Here is a 19,187-nt window from a genome sequence, read left to right on the forward strand (position 1 = left end):
CCATTCTCATTTGGGTGACACTAAAGGGTGTTATTATAAATTGTTATAAACACCAGAGAATGTTATTAAGAATAATGTATTTTCTATAATCATATACTGTACAGTCCAACAATTGTGTATTGATTAGGAGCTTGTTGTCTTCAAAGATCGCATGTATATAACATATGTAGCCTACTGAGTCAAGTCTACTAATTAGTATTTAACAACCTCTGGGGCCTTATTCTGAATTCCTCTTCAAATTTCATTTTAAATCTTCATTTTAAAATATTTTTCTTTACACAAAGCATTTTAATGGGAGTCTTTAACATTCCTGTGAGAACAGCAGATAAGTCCATCTTAGATTCAGTAGGAGTCAATCAGGGTGTAATACAAGCCACTCATAATACAGATGACACTCTTGATCTCATTGTAACCTTTGGATTAAACAAAAAAAAATAGTCATACTTCCACAATTAAAATTTATCTCAGACCATTATCTCATTTCATATAAAATCCCCCAGTCCACCAGAATTATCATCCATGACAGGATCGCCGTCTGACCCCACAGAACTCGATCAGCGACTGATTACAATCTTAGAGTTAGTGTCAGTGAGCAAGTGTTTTTCTACACCTTAGATATCGCTAAAATTATCAAAAAGATAAAAAAATAAGATAAAACTAGCTGCCTGGTGCAATGACCACACACGAACCTTAAAAAAATCAACTAGGGACTTAAATGGCTTAAAACGAAATAATCAGTATTCCAATTAGCATGAAAGAAAAGCCTTCTGAGCTACAAAAAAAATCTTAGTGCTGCTAGATCTACAGTAGATTTAATTGAAGATAACAAAAATCATCCTGAATTGTTAATACAATGGAGTAAAACCATCGTAGAAAAGTGCACACCATCAATATGCTCCAGCAATGACCATGAGTTATTTCAAAAGACAAATTAAGAACATCAGGTAGAAAATTCAGATTTCTAATTTAAAACCAAACAAATTAATAGATAATGCAGTAGACAATAATATTACTGTTTCTGATCAGCACTTAGACAGTTTTACACTCCTTTGAGTGACAGATTTTATTTTTCGCTAATTTCTTCTTTAAAATGATCAACCTGTATATTGGATCAATTACCTACATGTTTCTTTTAACAGATATTACCAGTAGCTACTGAACCCCTTTTAAAAATAATAAATTCTTCCCTTAGCACTGGCAATGTGCCTAAATCATTTAAACTAGCGGTTATCAAACTCCTGATTTAAAACCCCGACCTCGACCCCTGCCAGCTGTCCAACTATAGGCCAATGTCAAACCTCCCCTTTATCTCAAATATCCTAGAACAGGTTGTAGCATCGCAATTACGCTCGTACCTGCATAGGAATGACATTCATAAAATGTATCAGTCAGGATTTAGGCCTCATCATAGCACAGTGACAACGCCCTCTGACCAGGGTTGTGTCTCCTTGCTGGTGTTATTTGATCTTTTGACACCACTGACCATGCTATTCTACTTGATAGGCCAGAAAATTGTGTTGTTAAGGAATTAAGTTAAGACAGCTCTTTCCTGGCTCAGGTTTTTGACTGATCGTTATCAGTTTGTAGATTTAAATGGTGACTTCTCTAAACATACTAAGGTTGTCCGGTGTTCCACAGGGTTCTGTTTTAGGCCCACTGCTTTTCTCCTTATATATATGCTACACCTTGGTGCTATTATTCATAAACGTAGTAATAGCTTTAACTGTTACGCTAATGACACTATAATGGCTAAATATTTCAGCTAAGTAAGCTTTCTAATTCCAGAGTGACTCTGGATGGTTTTCCTGATTCATTACCTGCAGCAGTAAAAGTCCTTGGTGTGATTACTGACTCAGAAATATTAAATAGATAAGAAATATGAAATATTTAGTTAGCATCCAAAACTAAATATATATATTATAACTAAATATATATATATGTATAGTACCTCAGTAGTAAAACTACAGAAAGGGGCAGAAATTTACTTACAGAGCCCCACAGTTATGGAACAGCCTTCCAATTAGTGTTCTGGATTCAAACACAGTCTCAGTGTTTAAGTCCAGGCTGAAAACATATTTGTTTAGTCTAGCTTATCTAGATGGTTCATAGGGGCATAGAGTGTTTGAGATGTTTGGATGCTATTCCCTTAACACTTCTACAATTACACTCAACTACAAACTGTTGTAGAAAAAGGACAATATTTACATTTACATTATTTACTGTCTAGTGTCACTCAAATGAGGATGGGTTCTCTTCTGAGTCTGGTTCCTCTGGTTTCTTTCTTATATCACCTCAGGCAGTTTTCCTCGCCACGTCCCCTCAGGTTTACTCATTAGGAATAAATGTTAAAGATAAATGGTTATTTAATTTTAAACATTAAAAGTTTTATTCTATGTTTCTATAATTCTATAAAGCTGCTTGCTGAAAAGCTGAAAAGCGCTATACAAGTAAATTGAATAGAACAGAATCGAATCGTAATGACCCGGGTTTCAGACGAGGGTGAAATGAGGTTTGGATGGAAATTTATGCAACTTAGCACTACTCACTGAATGAAAAGTATTTGGGACAGAAGGATCAATTTGTTTGAGCTTACAAGTCAGGAAAGCAACCATAAACACAGTCCAAAGACACATAAACAAATAAGCTAACACTCATGACGAAGGAACTACAGCAAAAACACAATCTTTAAATCTCGACTTCAGATCATCCTTTATGTGATATGTAAGGAAGTAAATATTTACTAATTTAATAATCCTTTACAAAGCACTGACACTGGAGACTCCTTCCATAAATATTAAATAAACATCTCCATAGAGAAAAGTTCACCCTATTTATGATTTCACATGTCTCTTTAATCATTCCGCTTCAATGATGTAAATTATCTGCCTTAAAAGTCCCTTTGAATGAATTATTACTCTCAAAAATATAACATTTTATCAGTATACGAAATGAAAGAAAAGTTTTGAATCCTGATTAACCATTAATCACACTGAGACTTGTGACAAAATGACAAAATGTTGTGAAGTCTTAAATATTTTACAGTGAAGTGTATGAAATTTTCAAATATACAACTGTCAAAAAATTTGACATTTTATTTAATAAGTCTCACATGTTTTTTGTGGTTGTCACAAAAGTCCTGTTTAATCTGGGTATATAAAGGCATGTTTCTGATGTATGATGACAAAGTTGCCAGATCTATGTGATTAAAATAATCCCAGTTGATAAGTAGCATTAAAAGATGAGATACTGTGAATTCTGTGGGAATAGGACGGACTTGGCAACACCGCCTGTACACCTAGTTTTGCCCAAATTGTAGGTCATCATAAGGAACATGTAATCAGCACATCGCACGTCTCACTCTTTCCTGAGATTCTCCCTTAAATGCAGATGATTGATGATGAGTGGACTTTCCATGTTGCAAAACAGCTGCAAACACAGTAGAGGCTGAAAGCTTGCTGGGAAAGTGCTTACATGTATGCAAATATTTGCATTACCATAAAATGGCTAACATCATGGATTCCTTTAGTGAATCATGTGACAGAGGAAATCATGAGACGGAGGAATCACAAGACAGAAGACAGACGTCCTTGTGGACGAGCAAAGCATCCGTGTTTAGCAAAAATGCGAGCGTTTTTAAGTTTCTGAAGTTTCGGGGTAGTTTCACTTGTGGAAATAAAATTTTTAAAAAAGTATTGTTAATAGTAATATCACATTATTGGGGTCCAGTCATCTTCATAAAATCCAGAGTTTGAACCTTGAAGATAACAACAGTCATCTGTGGCTTGGAGGCAAGGGGGCACATTTACCTGCCCCTAGCCAATTATGGATGCGGAATAGAGCAGTCAGCGCTTTCTTCTAGGTTGGTTTCATGGCCCCGTGATGCAGCATAAGTAGCAGATGGAGTTCATGACAGTTGGAAGAAGCGCATATAAGCCTTCAGCCTCCTGGAGAACAGGATAGTGGGTGGCAATTGGCAGGAAACCAAACACTGGCAAGAAAATGGGTGAAAAAAAATCCAAACAAATATCTAACGCTCTTAATATCCTAATAAAAGACCCACATAAATCACTCCAAACCACCACATCAGCGAGGACACACCCTTTAGCTGGCGGCTCATCTTTATTTTGGTTGTCATATGGATTAGAGACCTACAGCCGCTCTGTTTTACTCTGCGGTGTCTGAAGGGGACGTGTGATTTATGATTCATGGATCTGCCCTGGTGTTAAGAATTATATGTTAAAAAATGATGTAATCACGGCTGATGCGCGCTAAGGCTTTTTAACTTTGTGATAACACAGATCATTTGCTCTGACATGTTTGAGCTAATAGATTTTGAATGGGGGAAAAACATTTTTTGGAAAATGTGTCTTGTTTATAGTGTAATACCACTCAAATACACTTGGAACTTTATCTAGCCTGATACGAAAATCTTTCACAATTCAGTTCAACAATTCAATTCAGAATTTCAGCAAATATGACTACTGTATATTATTTTGGACTAAAACGCTAAACATAACTAGCTTAAGCATTGTTTGTGAATTTTTGTATTCTCTTTTTGTTAAGATGAAAAGGGCATTTAAGATTAGAGGTAAGCATTAGGACTGGGATAGTATAAGTGCATCATCTCGGTTCTTGAAGTGCATTTTGTGTTGTAATTTTTTTTTTATACTTTTTCACACTATATAGTGTAGTGTGTAAGTATGTGATTTGGGACACTGGGACACAGGGCTGTGGTGGTTCAAATTAGGAAAAATTCCAGACCACATTATATTTTCAGGTATGGTTTATACATTTTTGTTACTTTTCTATAGTACTTTTTAATAAAAACCTAAATAACACCAAAACTGGTGTCACTGAGTTCAGAATGACTTCAGCAGCCAAGACTTTAACAAAATGCTTCTTGAACCATGGACATTACTCATACAGAGTCCTATACATATTCCATTCTTATTTAGCAATCTTGTTGTGTCATGCATTTCACTGTCCCAATTTACTTTTTATGTGAAGCCAAACACTTTGACGCCTCTGCCCTCTACTTCCTCGCAAGAACATGTAATTCCCCTATAATGCCAGACAGCTTTTAAGTGGAGTTAACTGTGATTATTCATATCGAATACCTAACAGTACACACATTCGGTTTCTTAGAATAATGGGATTGGTACCTCAAAAAAAAAAAAAAAAAAAGAACCCACGTACACACATGCACACACACAAACACACACACACAAAAGAAATCAATCATGTGCTAATAGGCTTTCACAACTAAACTAGCATTTACATGTGTGGTGTTTATTAAGGGAGGAGTATGAAATTAACTTTTGGTATATCAGGTACTGATGAATAACCAGACTGGGATGAGGGTTTGAGGATCTACCACAGTGATGTCATTTAGCTGTAAAGAAATATGAAGTAGTAAATATAACAGCAGCAGCTCTTGAAGACATTATGGCTGTTTCTCAGATTGCAGGATATATACGTTAATTCACTTATAATGGGTCTCGATAGAAACAGAGAATTCACATGGATTAATATAGTGCAATAACAATAATAATGGGTTGTTAATTAACAAATATAAAATGTACGATCACTGATACAGTAACTTTTTCTGTGTGTACTGTGTGTAGAATTTTATGCTTTTATTGATTATTTTCCTTTAACAACTGATTATTAGCGACGGTTTTAAATTGTTTTCTTTCTAACAATTTAATGTTACCTAAATGAATTGGTCAGCATTACTGTTAGTGGTTCTGAGTTAGTAGCTAAGTTCAGGTTACTGCAATGAGTACTGCACCTTAATTTAGCTAAAACTAGCAAAGATTAGCTACGAACTAGCGTGCCAGATTCATTACAAACTGATAATTATGAAGCTTAAGTCTTTCAAGCATACATTTAAACAACTCTATATAAAATTCTTTATATTTCATTTGTAGTTTTCGAAATTGCTCCAAATAACAGCAGAAGATTTCTTTTGTTTTTATTATGTTATGCTAAATATAAACAAATAATTAAAAGTTTGATTCATTTTGTCCAAAGATGAACAGAAAGGGATAGAATCGTTTCATGAACACAACACATGTTTTAGTTGCTTGTGTGATTATTTAGGCATAAATACCATATGCTGTTAGCTGGCTTAGAAAATAATAAAGCAACATGCCTGCACTGATTCTGTTTGGTGGTTTGGTGTCTGGATTGTTTTCTGGATTAAATGACGTTATTGGGACTCATTCTCAAAAGGAATCGTCCCACTGATCCGCTGGCGAGCTCTGATTATTATTAGATCCAACGCCAAGCCCATGCTAATGACTAGTCAGTGCTTGTTGTGGGAAGACAAGTTATCATTTAGTGCCTGTTTGTTTTGAGGTCTGAGCTTTAGTCCACCTGGGCAGGGTGACGCTGATAGGCAGGTAACAGATGGTCAGCTTCTCGTTGTCCCTATGAGAACAGGTGTGGATCTGCCCTGTGAGCTTAGCTATACAACTTATTGTTCGTTTACCATTATTTCAGTATTAGCCTTTGCTGTTTGATATTACACAAAGCTGCAATGTGAATCATTTCACCAAATCAGATCAGACAAATCATTCATATGATTTATAGCATGCTGAAACAATCTCAGACATCCTAGATGAGCTTCTGTGGCTGTTTTGATGAACCACGACATTCACATGATCCTACAAATGTGATCATTTTGGTCTAAATAATGAAGGCCAATATTTAACCGATGGAAAACATCCTAAACCAAAAGGGTTCAGGAAACGGTTTAATAAATTGAAAGGCATGTTGAAATCCAAATACGTGGCACTATAATTTGCAGTTTTAAAAACAAGCAGTGTGGCAAAATTGAACAAGAGATGGAAAGCAGGACAAACCACTGGAGGGTGGTTTGGGTGGGAATATTCACGCTAACCAGTCTAAATGACACATTAGGGCTGGGAGATGCATGCTTCTACTATACAGAGTTGAAGGGAACCTGGAGTCCACCCCAGGGGATTCAGGGCACAAGGTGAGGGACAGCCTGGATCACAGGGCACTATCATACAGTACACAATCTCACACTGTACAGACAATTTTGAGAAAATCCTGAAGCACAGGGAGAACATACACACTATGTGCACACAGGACGATGATGGAAATTGAACCCTGTGTGCAAGATATGATAGAAATATCACCTCGCATTATGAAACATAATATCTAGTATTAGGGATGTTACAGAGTCGCCATTAGAAAGTGTTACGTAGCTACATACAACTTTTTTAAAATACTGATTAACAAGCATTTCTGTCTATTACCATCTAATTATATTGCTAGCTCTGCAGAACCGCCTCAGTCTGGAAGTGTACCATACACTTTCACTGGTAAACACACAAAACATGGCACTGCTGACCAGAACTAAGCAAAACAACATGTGTTTACAGACCGTCGTACTCAAAGCAATGTATTTCCTCACTCTCATTTTCTCTTTCAACAACAATGTGGTAAATACTGACAGTAAAAGAAAAATATGTTTAATATATACCCAAATGAATGACTTTAATTTGAAAAATGGATCTGACTTAATCGTAATCTGACTAACTATCCCTGCAATAACTCTAAATATCTAAATTTTCATATTTTATTTTATTAGACACATATGAGAACAGACAAACAAGAAGGCCAGCAATAATGCTTTTCCCATACCAAAGTACTAACAGTCCTCACCAGGGACTACAGGTCCGACAGGAAGGAACCTGACATCAAGTGTGTGTGTGTGTGTGTGTGTGTGTGTGTGTGTGTGTGTGTGTGTGTGTGTGTGTGTGTGTGTGTGTGTGTGTGTGTTAGAGAGAGTGAGAGAGAGAGAGAGAGAGAGAGAGAGAGAGAGAGAGAGAGAGAGATTTGGCTTGTATAAAGATGTGCATAAAGTGCTTGCTATTTACGAGTCTAGACGCAGATCCAGTATTTTGTTTAGCTGCTTTTCAAGTGTACAGGATCATGTTGTGAGCATGCTGTTGTGTATATCACTGAGTGACATGGTTCATGGAAGTCTACTTGGAGGTCGTTTTCCTAAAACCTGCAGCAGGACGTGTTGCGTAACATCTCCAATGGCAGATGAGGTATCTCTCTGTCTCACTAATGACTAAACAAGAGACAAGAGGCTACCTTAAAAGCTTTGCCATGTTTCCCCTGTCTATTCTGCAACACACGACCGTTTCCGTCACTCAAAAGCAAATAGCTTTCGCATACTCGTTCCTGTGATGCTGGTCCCTTGGTGTGTGTAACCATGCCCAAAATCCCAAGACGAGCAGGAATCTGCAGTATGCGGCTCGTCCGTTTAAGGTATTCAACCGGGATGGAAGCTGGATAAACAGCGCTTTCTCTCTCTCTCTCTCAATCTCTCTCTCTCTCTCTCTCTCTCAGAAATATGGGTAATGCCAATGACTGTTGTTGTTTTAAAAATAATGCAATGATGTTTTAAAATAGATGGGGTAACTTGTGGAGCTAATTATTACCCAATAACCTGTTATAAAAATCGAATTCAGTCCATGCTTCATTTGTACAAATATCCAAATGTATCACTATGAGGGGTCCAAGCACCAGATGTGAGACAAATAACACTTGAGAGGTATTTTTAATTAAAGATTATTGTATATGTTGGTGTGTTTGATAACAGTAAAGCCTTTAAAATGAAAAGCTCTGCAGGCCCTGAGCGACAGGGAGGGGCAGATAGGCTGTTAGGCCTGTTATCAGTTTCCAAGGGGGGAAATACAGACAGGAAGCTCATCTGAATCAAGGGAGGGGAGCACTATCGGAAGTGTCGAGTAAACACAGCTCTCCTTTTTAATCATCCAGACTCACGGTTCTTAACTTGAGATGCTTTCATCTCGCCTTTGCCCTGACGCATCCAATATCTCAACCTCCCCCGAGTGGAGAGACAGCGGTATGTCTTCCAGAGAGAGAGAGAGAGAGAGAGGGAAACTATAATCAGACAAAAAAACTAAACTTTGGGCAGCCACAGAGTTGAAAAGGATGGCTGAGATTTAAAAGTGCAAATTAAAGTATCTGAGAATTGTTCTCCTGTTTTTAACAAAGCTAAGCATCACTAGTGCTGAACAAAAACTGCTTCTAGATTAGTCCACATAAACACACCTAATGATCCCCATTACAAAAGACTGGATGACCTCTGTCTCCTACAAAAAAAAAAAGATCCCCAATAGCAAAAGAAGGGTTAAAAAATTATCTAAAAGAAACTTTCATGAGAACGTGAGCCTTTTTTGAATGACTTGGCTTCTTTTAATTGGGCCAAGAGTGGGATTAACTTCAAAAGGTGCGGTGGGCAAAACCTCAAATTTGCCCTCTTATCATCCCCCCTTTCACCGCACATGCTTAACCAACAGCTGCCTTTTCCCTCAAGTTCAAAGCTGTCCCAGAATGCACTGCGATGGCCCTGCTTCACTATAGTGGGACGGATGTGAAGCCTGCCAAGGCATCTGGCCTTTTCAAGGTATGGGCGCAGGACCAAAGAGCCCAAGATACTGATATTGGACGAGGAGAGGGGGCACGGTGAGAGCCATAATCCCTCTGCAAAGCACTTGGCAGAGCGGCTGATATCTCGAAAATGACCTTAACGTAGTGCATGGAAGGAATGACTGGAGCATGAGTTATGGCATAAAGAAGTTATTGTTGACTCTACAATACTCAGGCTCATGTTGCCAGTACATCTACATCACGGATGCCTGAACGTTGAGGTTTTAATAACCACATTTTATTTTTTGTTTATCAGGTTGTTGTTGTTGTTGTTGTTGTTGTAGTTCCTTTGTAGTTTTGCTCTTGTGATCCTCTCACTAGCCAAAACTTGTGAACAGATGGATTACCAAAGAAATCATTGAAATATTTACCTTGATTCAGCAATCTAAATATGTTCATTGAGCCCTTGAAGAAATTCCACAACAGGAACGAAAAGCTCATATTGATTCTTTTTTAAATAATATCCCAACCACCCAATCTTCTCTCTCTCTCTCTCTCTTTTCTCTCTCTCTCTCTCTCTCTCTCTCTCTCTCTCTCTATCGCTAACCCTCGCTCGCTCTTTCATTCCTCTCTTCTTCTGAGTTTGGTATCCACACTTTCTCGAACTTTTTGCTTGTTTCTACAAGCTACTGTTTGAGCACAAAATAATTGCTTTTGTTACAGCTGGCGGGTTTGATCTGACAAGATTTGCAATTAAGCCTATATAGTCCAACAGTACGAAGTTGTTTTTTTTGTATTTTTTCCTCCGAATTTCTGAAAAGTTGGCACTACAATAAACAAATTGTTGTATCTACACCCGGTAAATGTTCTGCCAAGAGCACAACAGGATGGTGTAATAAAAAGAAGACCAGCCAGACTTGGGATATCATATAGTGTCTCGTATCAATGTTATCATTAATTACAAATGATCATTTCTCTCTCACTCACTGTGACTTGTGATTTCCACCACTTAAACAAACAAACCAAAAGAGAAAGATAATAATCATAGCTAAGCTTCTCAGACCACTGGTGCGTCTCCGGTCTCCACTTTGAAAACCACTAGATTATACACTCTTACAGATAAAGTTTACTAAATGGTTGTTTGTGAGGGTCCTTGTTTTATAAAAGACCATAAACATCAATGGGATGTTTCCTTTGCACAAAAGGTTATTTGTAGTGGAAAAGGGTTCTTTAGACGTTCTTTATGGCACTAAGAAAAAAAACACAGTTACTAAAATGTTCTTTAAGGAGCCAAAAATGGTTCTTCTATGGCCTCACTATAAAAACCTCATTTTGGTTCTTCCTGGCACTTTTATTTTTAAGAATTTAGATGATCAGTAAGTACAGCACAGTTACTAATAAAAGCTCAGCCTGGATTGATGCATGGAAACTTTAAAATGAACAAAAAAGAGAATCATACTGAAGGGATAGCTTTATTTTTTACTTGTAAGCCGAGCATGTTTTTTTTTCTTTTTTCTTTAAATTCTCACAATAATAAAAGAAAACAGCACCTCACTATTAATAGGCTGTTTTCACAAAGCAAAGTACACAATACTGTAAACGATATAATTCCATTCAATACCAGAAGCTGTCCAGAGCTGCACCACCCCCAACTAAATGAAACGCTTCCATTATCATCGTGTCCAATCTTTTTTTTTTCCCCTCCCTCATTCACACTATTATCCACTGGCTAAATGGTGGGGAATCTGTGTCCCTGAGAGACGAACTGAAGCCTAGCATAACATCTTTAGGGTGATCGTGATGGAATCGCGCTTAAGCAGATCAAAGCTGGACTTAGATGTGTAATTACTGGTGGTTATGAAAACTGGCTGTCATCTTCTGCTACGGATGAGCATGTAGAATTCAGAGTAGCCTGAGGACAGTAAGGCAGCAGACACACCTAAAAAACTTTGAACAAGTGAGCAAGAAAAACAGAGATAAAAAAAGCACATGTGTGAGAGAGAGAAAGACACACAAAGACCCTGATGCTCAGGGAAATCGATTTGTTCTGCATGATATCCTAAAGTATGATCATGTTCAAAACAGACGTCTATCTAATTAAGTCACGTTGCTATATTGTAAAACATTCTAATGCCACGACTTGACAAATATATCGCACAATGTATTGTAGAAAAGCTGCAGAGCTACGGTGGCCATGTGGAAGAGTAGGAATGATGTATTCCTTTCTTCTCCCTGCCTCCATCCCCTCGAGGGAAGCAACATAAAGCCGGAGCGCCCCTGCAACACGGACCTGTTGCGACAGGCCGGCGCAGCAACAAAGAGAACCTCGAACAGTACAACACACTCTTTGTGTAGTGAGAGTATCTTACTTACGAGTGAGTTATACTTACACACATTCCCATTTATTCACAGGCCAAAAGTTTTGCTTAATAAATAGCAGCAGGTTTGCCACAGGTAAAGATTTTGTGTGCCTAGGAAGCAAAAAGACTGCAGCCTACTGCTACGCTTGTAAAAAAATTAATTAAATAAAAATAATAAAATGGGATAAATGATTAGTTACTGCATCTGGATTAAATTTTTTCTATTCATTTTGATAGCCCAGATATTCTTTAACAGTGTGAGAAGCGGTGGGAAACTCTAGCCTAAGAGGAAAGGCCCAAGCATTTAAAAGTCTACAAATCTCTCACCTCCATGAAAACCTGGATGGAGCAGCTGGCACACAGAGATAAAGACACAGCTTCACACTAGAGCTCTTGTCAACATTTATAAGATTATAAAAATTCCTGTTGTAATTCATATGTCATCAGTTCTTTGCCTTGATGGATTCAACACCTCTGTCATTCACATGGTTAACAAGGAAATTGACATAATTAGAAGAGCTGGCCCAAGACTGAAAGGCGTGTAGAGGATGATTGTGGTTTGGGATATGGCACCTTGTTCACCTGCTCTGTGAGATTCTGCCAAAACATAGAGCATCGAACGTGGCTTAGACAGCAATCTTGTCCAAACAATATCACCCTGAGTGATGTTGCAGAACATTTCAGGCAGGCTGATGCCTGTGACTGACTGCTCTGATTTCCCACAATGAGAGCTGCAACATCAGCGTGAAGTCATTTTTTTTTTTGATACATCACAAGCACCAAGGTTAAGGGAACGTTTAGAATTACAGAAGAGATATGATGCATGACATGATTAATTAAATGCTTGAAAGAAAACTTGAATGCCTTCATTTCTTCTCCACCTACCTGCATGAGTTTACCCTCAGCGAATCCGCTGCTGCTTCCAGCAAACACCCCTTCCAGGGTGAAGGGAATGGCTTTGGGGTTGAGCAGCGTGACCTTGATGAGCGCGCGGGTCGCTGCCACCTCCAGGCCCGCATGGCCCAGCGCCACCTGCAGGGTGGCCGTGAAGAGCCACGGCCAGAGCCCGGCCAGGCGCTGTGCGGCGAGCCTCATTGGCCCAGCTGCAGCTTCGGGGCCCAGGCAGGCATAATGCACTGTTCACAACCACTGGTATGCTGAGAAAATTTCCAGGGTCCGTCTGGGTGTGTCAACACAGCCGAACTTGAGATGCAACTCTATTTCCTTGAACTTCTGAAGGATTTCAATTATCACAAGAAGTCTGTGTCGGATTGAAGACATGTGCATGGAAAAGGCAAATTTTTCAATAATGACAGCTCTCACAATATCTCAGAAAAAGCAGTTATCATAGATAATAGAAAGTAGATAAAATATGACCACTTATGCTGGAACAAAAATAATAATTATATGGCCAGTAATTAATGTGTCAGTTGCAGAGTATGAACAGGACTGCACAGGTCCTGACTGAGCGCACGACTCGTAACGTGTGCATCAAATGTGTGCAACTTTTCCAGACACACGGATTCCCTTTAAGCTTCTGCTCAGTTCACTGGAAAGCAAACACAAGATTTCAGGCGACCAGAAACGTTTGTATCTCTCCGTCCTAATCGTGCACTCATAGATCTCCATCAGATGGTGTTACATTTCGGCGGTTATGCATTTCCTCAGAAATCAACAGGTGGCCTGATCATAACTCGGTTATCCGAAGCCGACAAATCTCCAAAGCTGCGTCATGCAAACGGACGCAGAACGTGAACCTGAACGCGTGACTTCCCTTCTGGCTTTATGCGCTCCGTTACACCGCCGGTTCCGAACCACTGAAATATAATATTCGGACACTGTGTGTCAGATTTTTCCTCGTTGACGAAACGAAGGTTTAGTCCTGGTGTGGGTGTAAAAAACTAATTAACAAATGTGAATGAATCGCTGTCCGTAATCAGGTGCGATTTCTTTCAAGTCGATCCGGGCAGTCGGTCCTCCAAAAGTTCTCCCGGACGTCATGTTAAACCTCTCCAAGGAAAAAGAGAATAAAGAAAGAAAATAAAATCCCCCGGTTCGAAGTTCTGCTCACAAATCCGAGATCCTTTTACAAGCCGTGTGTCGCAGAGGAAAGTGTCTGTAAACACGAGGTCGGAAAGTTGCTCATTGGTAAAGCGCGTGTAAGGCGTGTGGACAGGGCTGCGGCGTGCGTGAAAAGGAGATTCAGATGTGTGTGGAAACAAGCCCGAGTCTCCCTACCTGGGGATGTCATGGAGCAAGTCTACCTGTTACTCACTGACTGTGTCTGCGTGGTGTGTGTACGCGCGGGCGCGCGAGCGCGTGTGTGTGTGTGTGTGTGTGTGTGTGTGTGTGTGTGTGTGTGTGTGTGTGTGTGTGTGTGTGTGTGTGTGAGAGAGAGAGAGAGAGAGAGAGAGAGAGAGAGAGAGAGAGAGAGAGGGTGGAGCAGAAGTTATACACCACCACAGCACTCAACAGACGCGCGACGCCCTTTAGCGGTCAAACTGTGATACAGTCGAGTTTTGACTAATATTACCAGTATGTAAGAGAATATCTAACTATAGATAGACAAATCAAGTATGATGTTTATTAATACATATAAATCATAAATGATAAGATTGGTTATAAATTGGTTATAGATTGGTTATACATATAAATCATAAATGATCAGATGGTTCCCAATCAGCATGTGGCATTTATGCTTTGTTACTTACAAGATTAATTTTTAGCTTTGGATGAGAGTTAAAATTGATCACACCAGTCCAAATTTAATTTGATGTTTAGATATTATATAGAAATATATAATCTCTCTCTTATTCAACTTCTGCAGATTTTGTACAAAATACGACATCTGGAGATCATGTCATGTTATTTCTTATTCTGCAAGTACAAAGAGGTCTATTTACTCTCAGATCCCAGACAATTTTTACTCCTAATGCTAGGTTTGGCTTATAAGAGTGAAATGAAGTACATCACATGCTTGGTTCACATCAGACAAAGTGAATTCTGTCAAAGAATCTTTATAAACATAAATATGAACCACAAAGACAGAAAACAATTAGAAACTGAGTAACAAAGCTTGTAATATGAATACAAGCCGATTTTATCTCTGCTTTAGCTTCCCATTACTCCTTTGATTTTCTTGTGCTAAAAGAGACCTGGGTATCCCCACAGAACATTGCTACACCAGCTGCTTTATCCTATGCCTATGCTTGCTCTCACTCACCACGAGAAATGGGATGGGATGGTGGTACAGGTTTATTGTTGTCAAGGAGATGGTGTTTTACACCTCTCCTCTTTTCTCATTCAACCATTGTTGTCTATCGGCCTCCTGGTACCTTAGGGGACTTCCTTGAAGCAATGGACACACTGCTTAGTGCTTTCCTTTCCAAGAGCACCCATCTGACAGTGCTTGGCGATTTCAACCTCCCCTCTGACAAGCTTCAGTTTTCTTCCCTCCTGACTCTTCTGGACTCATTTGCCCTGACACTGAACAGCTGCATCCCCACAAAAAAGGGGGCAATATCCTGGTCCTGGTTTTCACCCATCCTTCCTCAGCTACATACATGACTGCTACCCCACTACACATCCCAGATCATCACCTGGTGTCCTTCACCATCACTCTCCCTATCCTAAAATACTTCTCACCCTCTCGCTTTTACCATTAGCTTCTGGCACTCTTTCTTACATTTACATTTACATTTACAGCATTAGGCAGACGCCCTTATCTAGAGCGACGTAAATAAGTGCTTAAATCTCTAACATTGAATACATTAATGCTGGTTCACTAGGTTACATACTTAAAATACCATGAGTTTAAAACATTTGTTCAAAGTTACAATGAAAAAGTGTCAAAGGTTGTATTTTTTTAATGCAAAAGATAAGGAAAGAAGTGCTAGTTGAAGTGTTTCCTGAATAAGTAGGTCTTCAACCGCCGCTTGAAAATTGCCAGTGACTTAGCTGTCCGGACCTCTAGGGGAAGTTTATTCCACCACCTTGGTGCCAGAACAGAGAAGAGTCTTGTAGTATACTTGCCTCTTACCCTGATAGATGGTGGAACCAGTCGAGCAGTGCTGGTAGATCGGAGGTTGTGGGGTGCAGTGCGAGGAATGATGAGGGCTTTGAGGTAAGAGGGAGCTGGTCCATTTTTGGCTTTGTAGGCCAGCATCAGTGTTTTGAATCTGATGCGTGCAGCTACCGGAAGCTAGTGGAGGGATCGCAGCTGCGGGGTGGTATGCGAGAACTTTAGTTGCTCTGCAGTTCAATTTTGCTATGATTGAGCTTTAACTGATGAGCAGTCATCCATGATGAAATTTCTGCCAGACATGCTGAGATCCGGTCAGAAGCTGTGGCATCTGAGGGTGGGAAAGAGAAGATAAGTTGTGTATCATCAGCATAGCAGTGGTAAGAGAACCATGTGATGAAATATCTTCAACAAGTGAGTGAGTATACAGGGAGAAAAGAAGAGGACCAAGTACTGAGCCCTGTGGGACGCCAGTGGAGAGTCTGCATCTTCTCTTCCTGATCCTGAGTCCTTTTCCTCACTACCCTTGGACTCAGCCACAGATACTTTCATCTCATCTCTTTCCTCAACCATGGACTTTCTCTGCACTCTGTATACTAAACCCAAGAAAAACTTCTTGTTCTGCTCCTTGGCTTTCAGATGTGTTGCGAAGAGAGCTTAGATCATCTGAGGGAAAGTGGAAGAAATCACAACTTGATGCAGATCTATATTCTTACTGTACACTCCTGGCCAAGTTCTCCTCCAATGTGACTTCTGCCAAGACTTTCTTCCGACACTGTGTGATGATCCATATACCTTACACAGCTTTCTGATGCAACCAAGATGCAAAGTGTTTGTGTCAGGTATATGGATCAACACTGTGTGACCAAAAAAAAAACAGAAAACAACCGAGTAGCCATGACACTAAATTTTGCTCTTACCTTTGGTGTTTCAGGATTCTAAATTATATTCCAAGAGAAAAATTCTGTAGATTTTTTGTAATTTTTATAAAATGTGTTTATGTGTCTGCCTCTAAAAGAAACTTCTGCTTATTGTCTCTGTTACTTCCTGTGTCTGTAAGAGACTTACAATATACTGTAAGTTTTAGTCCTTTGGCCATCACTCATGGATCATTCATGACACTTACTTTTGAATTATGCTTCAAAATATATATTATAGTAATATTATACTTTTTTTTTAATTGCACGGCATTGGCTGGGTATATTTTCATGTATGACCTACCTATCGAAATGTCACACATAAAAATACACCCAGCCCATGTCACGCATACAAAAAAAAGTGTTAAACCCATTTAAATGCTCTGGACCCAGCAAGGTGCTGCGTAAAAAGACTGGCACAAGTCGAGTTCAAAAACAAATAGTTATAGTTTGATGGGATGAACACCTATAGTGACATATTAATTAAATGAAGTTTGATAGTTTGATAGCTGATAAAACTTAGATACAGAGGTGTGCCAACATATGCCAACCTGGCACAGGAGTGTGTGCCTCTATATAAACCTCTCTCTAATATCTGTGATACACAATAGATGAATCAAACTTGAAACAGTTAATGGTGAGATGGTATAAAATACATTTCTAGAGTTTATTCACTGCATAAATTCAAGGAGATTGGAATATTTTGTCAGGTAAAAGTTTTATTTTTAGTGATCTGGTAATATATATACTTATTTATACTTACTTATATATACATGTCTGCAGCAATCTCACATGTGTTACCTTTATTTTGGTACCAAAATTATTCAAATACACCCTGAGAAACCTCAGCTATTACAGAAAATGCCAACAAGTGCCATAATGTCACACAGGAAAGTCCACCTAGACATGCTTCTAAAAACAACTCTCTTTAATATCTCACAATACACAATTCAATTCAAGTTTATTTGTATAGTGCTTTTTACAATGGACATTGTCTTAAAGCAGCTTTACAGAACATAAACATAGAACAGAAGGTAAACATAAGGAATGATATAAAGAATTAATATAATAAAAAAATTCAAGATATATATACTGTATAGTTCACAATGTGTATGTATTTATCCCCAATGAATGTCTGAGGTGGCTCAGGCAGCAGTGGCAATGAAAAACTCCCTTAAATTGGTAAAGGAAGAAACCTTGAGAGGAACCAGACTCAAAGGGGAACCCATCCTCATATGGGTGACACTGGAGGGTGAGTCAAACAAATGTTGTATTGGTGTAAGGGTCACATGGAGTTCAGATCTCCTCCAGTCCAACTGGAGCTGGTAGATCTGTAGATGTCTCAGGATTCTCACAGAGTCGGCCTCATCTCAGTGGAGGTCCAAAATCTTCATAGCACGGAAGACGATCTGAGCTGGTACAATGTCTGGATGCCTTGGGATGGGTAGAAAGAGAGAAGCAGTGTAGAGGGATTAACATATCTGCTGTTCATAAAAAATGTGCAAGTCTAGTGTAATAGTGCACAATATTATGGGATGTATTATGTGTATGCCTGACAAAAGAGATGAGTTTTTAATCTGCATTTGAACTGGGAAAGTGTGTCAGCCCCAAACACTATAAGGAAGACTATTCCAGAGTTTGGGAGCTAAATAAAAAAAATGCTCTACCATCTTTAGTGGACTTAGATATTCTGGGAACTACCAGAAGTCCTGAGTTTTGTGTGATCTGAGATACCGTGAAGGACTGTAACGTGTTAGAAGACTAGTTAGATACATGGGAGCTAAACCATTAAGAGCCTTGTATGTAAGTAGCAGCAGTTTGTAATCAATTCTAAACTTAACAGGTAGCCAGTGTAGAGATGATAAAATTGGGGTTATATGATCATACTTTCTTGTCCTAGTGAGAACTCTGGCAGCTGCATTTTGGACTAACTGTAGCCTATTTATTGAAGATGCAGGACAACCACCTAGTAACGCAATAAATAAATCAGTCTTGAAAAATGGTTAGATGTTATAAAATAGAGTTCTGGAGTTTTTAGGCTTGGATATCAATGAATTATTTCCGTTGTTCCAGCTTCTCTTACTCTGACTAGGTAAAATATATTTACTTATTCACTCCTGTATCATCTCACATGTGTTACCTTTATTTTGTTACCAGGATTATTCAAAAACACCTTGTAATTTTTGAGATATACTCATTTAAAAGAGAGCATGTCGTTTTCAAAAAACAGGCAGAAAAATAGGCCTAGGGAAGAAAGGGTTAAAATATTTCAACAAAATTTATATTTAAATCTAAAAAGAATTATCAATACATACTATGTTTTTCTTAAATAGTCATTCTTAAATATCAATAGTTATGACTAGACTGATGTACAAATGTTAAATTCATGTAAATATCGGATTGCATTTAATATAATAAATACCTGTATATTCATCAGTGTTGTAATGTAAC

General features: G+C 38.7%; 1 protein-coding gene across 2 annotated transcripts in view; it reads right to left on the reverse strand.

The window, feature by feature from the left end:
* The window catches only part of LOC113637235 (E3 ubiquitin-protein ligase RNF43), a 93,570-nt gene extending 79,404 nt beyond the window's left edge, over positions 1 to 14,166 (reverse strand). The window contains exon 1 of one of the 2 annotated variants that reach the window (XM_027137781.2): positions 12,684 to 14,166. In XM_027137781.2, the coding sequence (XP_026993582.1) occupies positions 12,684 to 12,893 (210 nt within the window). In that variant the 5' untranslated portion in view covers positions 12,894 to 14,166. The remainder of the gene's footprint in view (positions 1 to 12,683) is intronic. The other variant, XM_047809282.1, reaches the window with a different exon arrangement.
* Between the last annotated feature and the right edge of the window lie 5,021 nt (positions 14,167 to 19,187).

The sequence above is a fragment of the Tachysurus fulvidraco genome, chromosome 26 (assembly GCF_022655615.1).
Source record: "Tachysurus fulvidraco isolate hzauxx_2018 chromosome 26, HZAU_PFXX_2.0, whole genome shotgun sequence".
In the NCBI taxonomy this organism is placed as follows: Eukaryota; Metazoa; Chordata; class Actinopteri; order Siluriformes; family Bagridae; genus Tachysurus; species Tachysurus fulvidraco.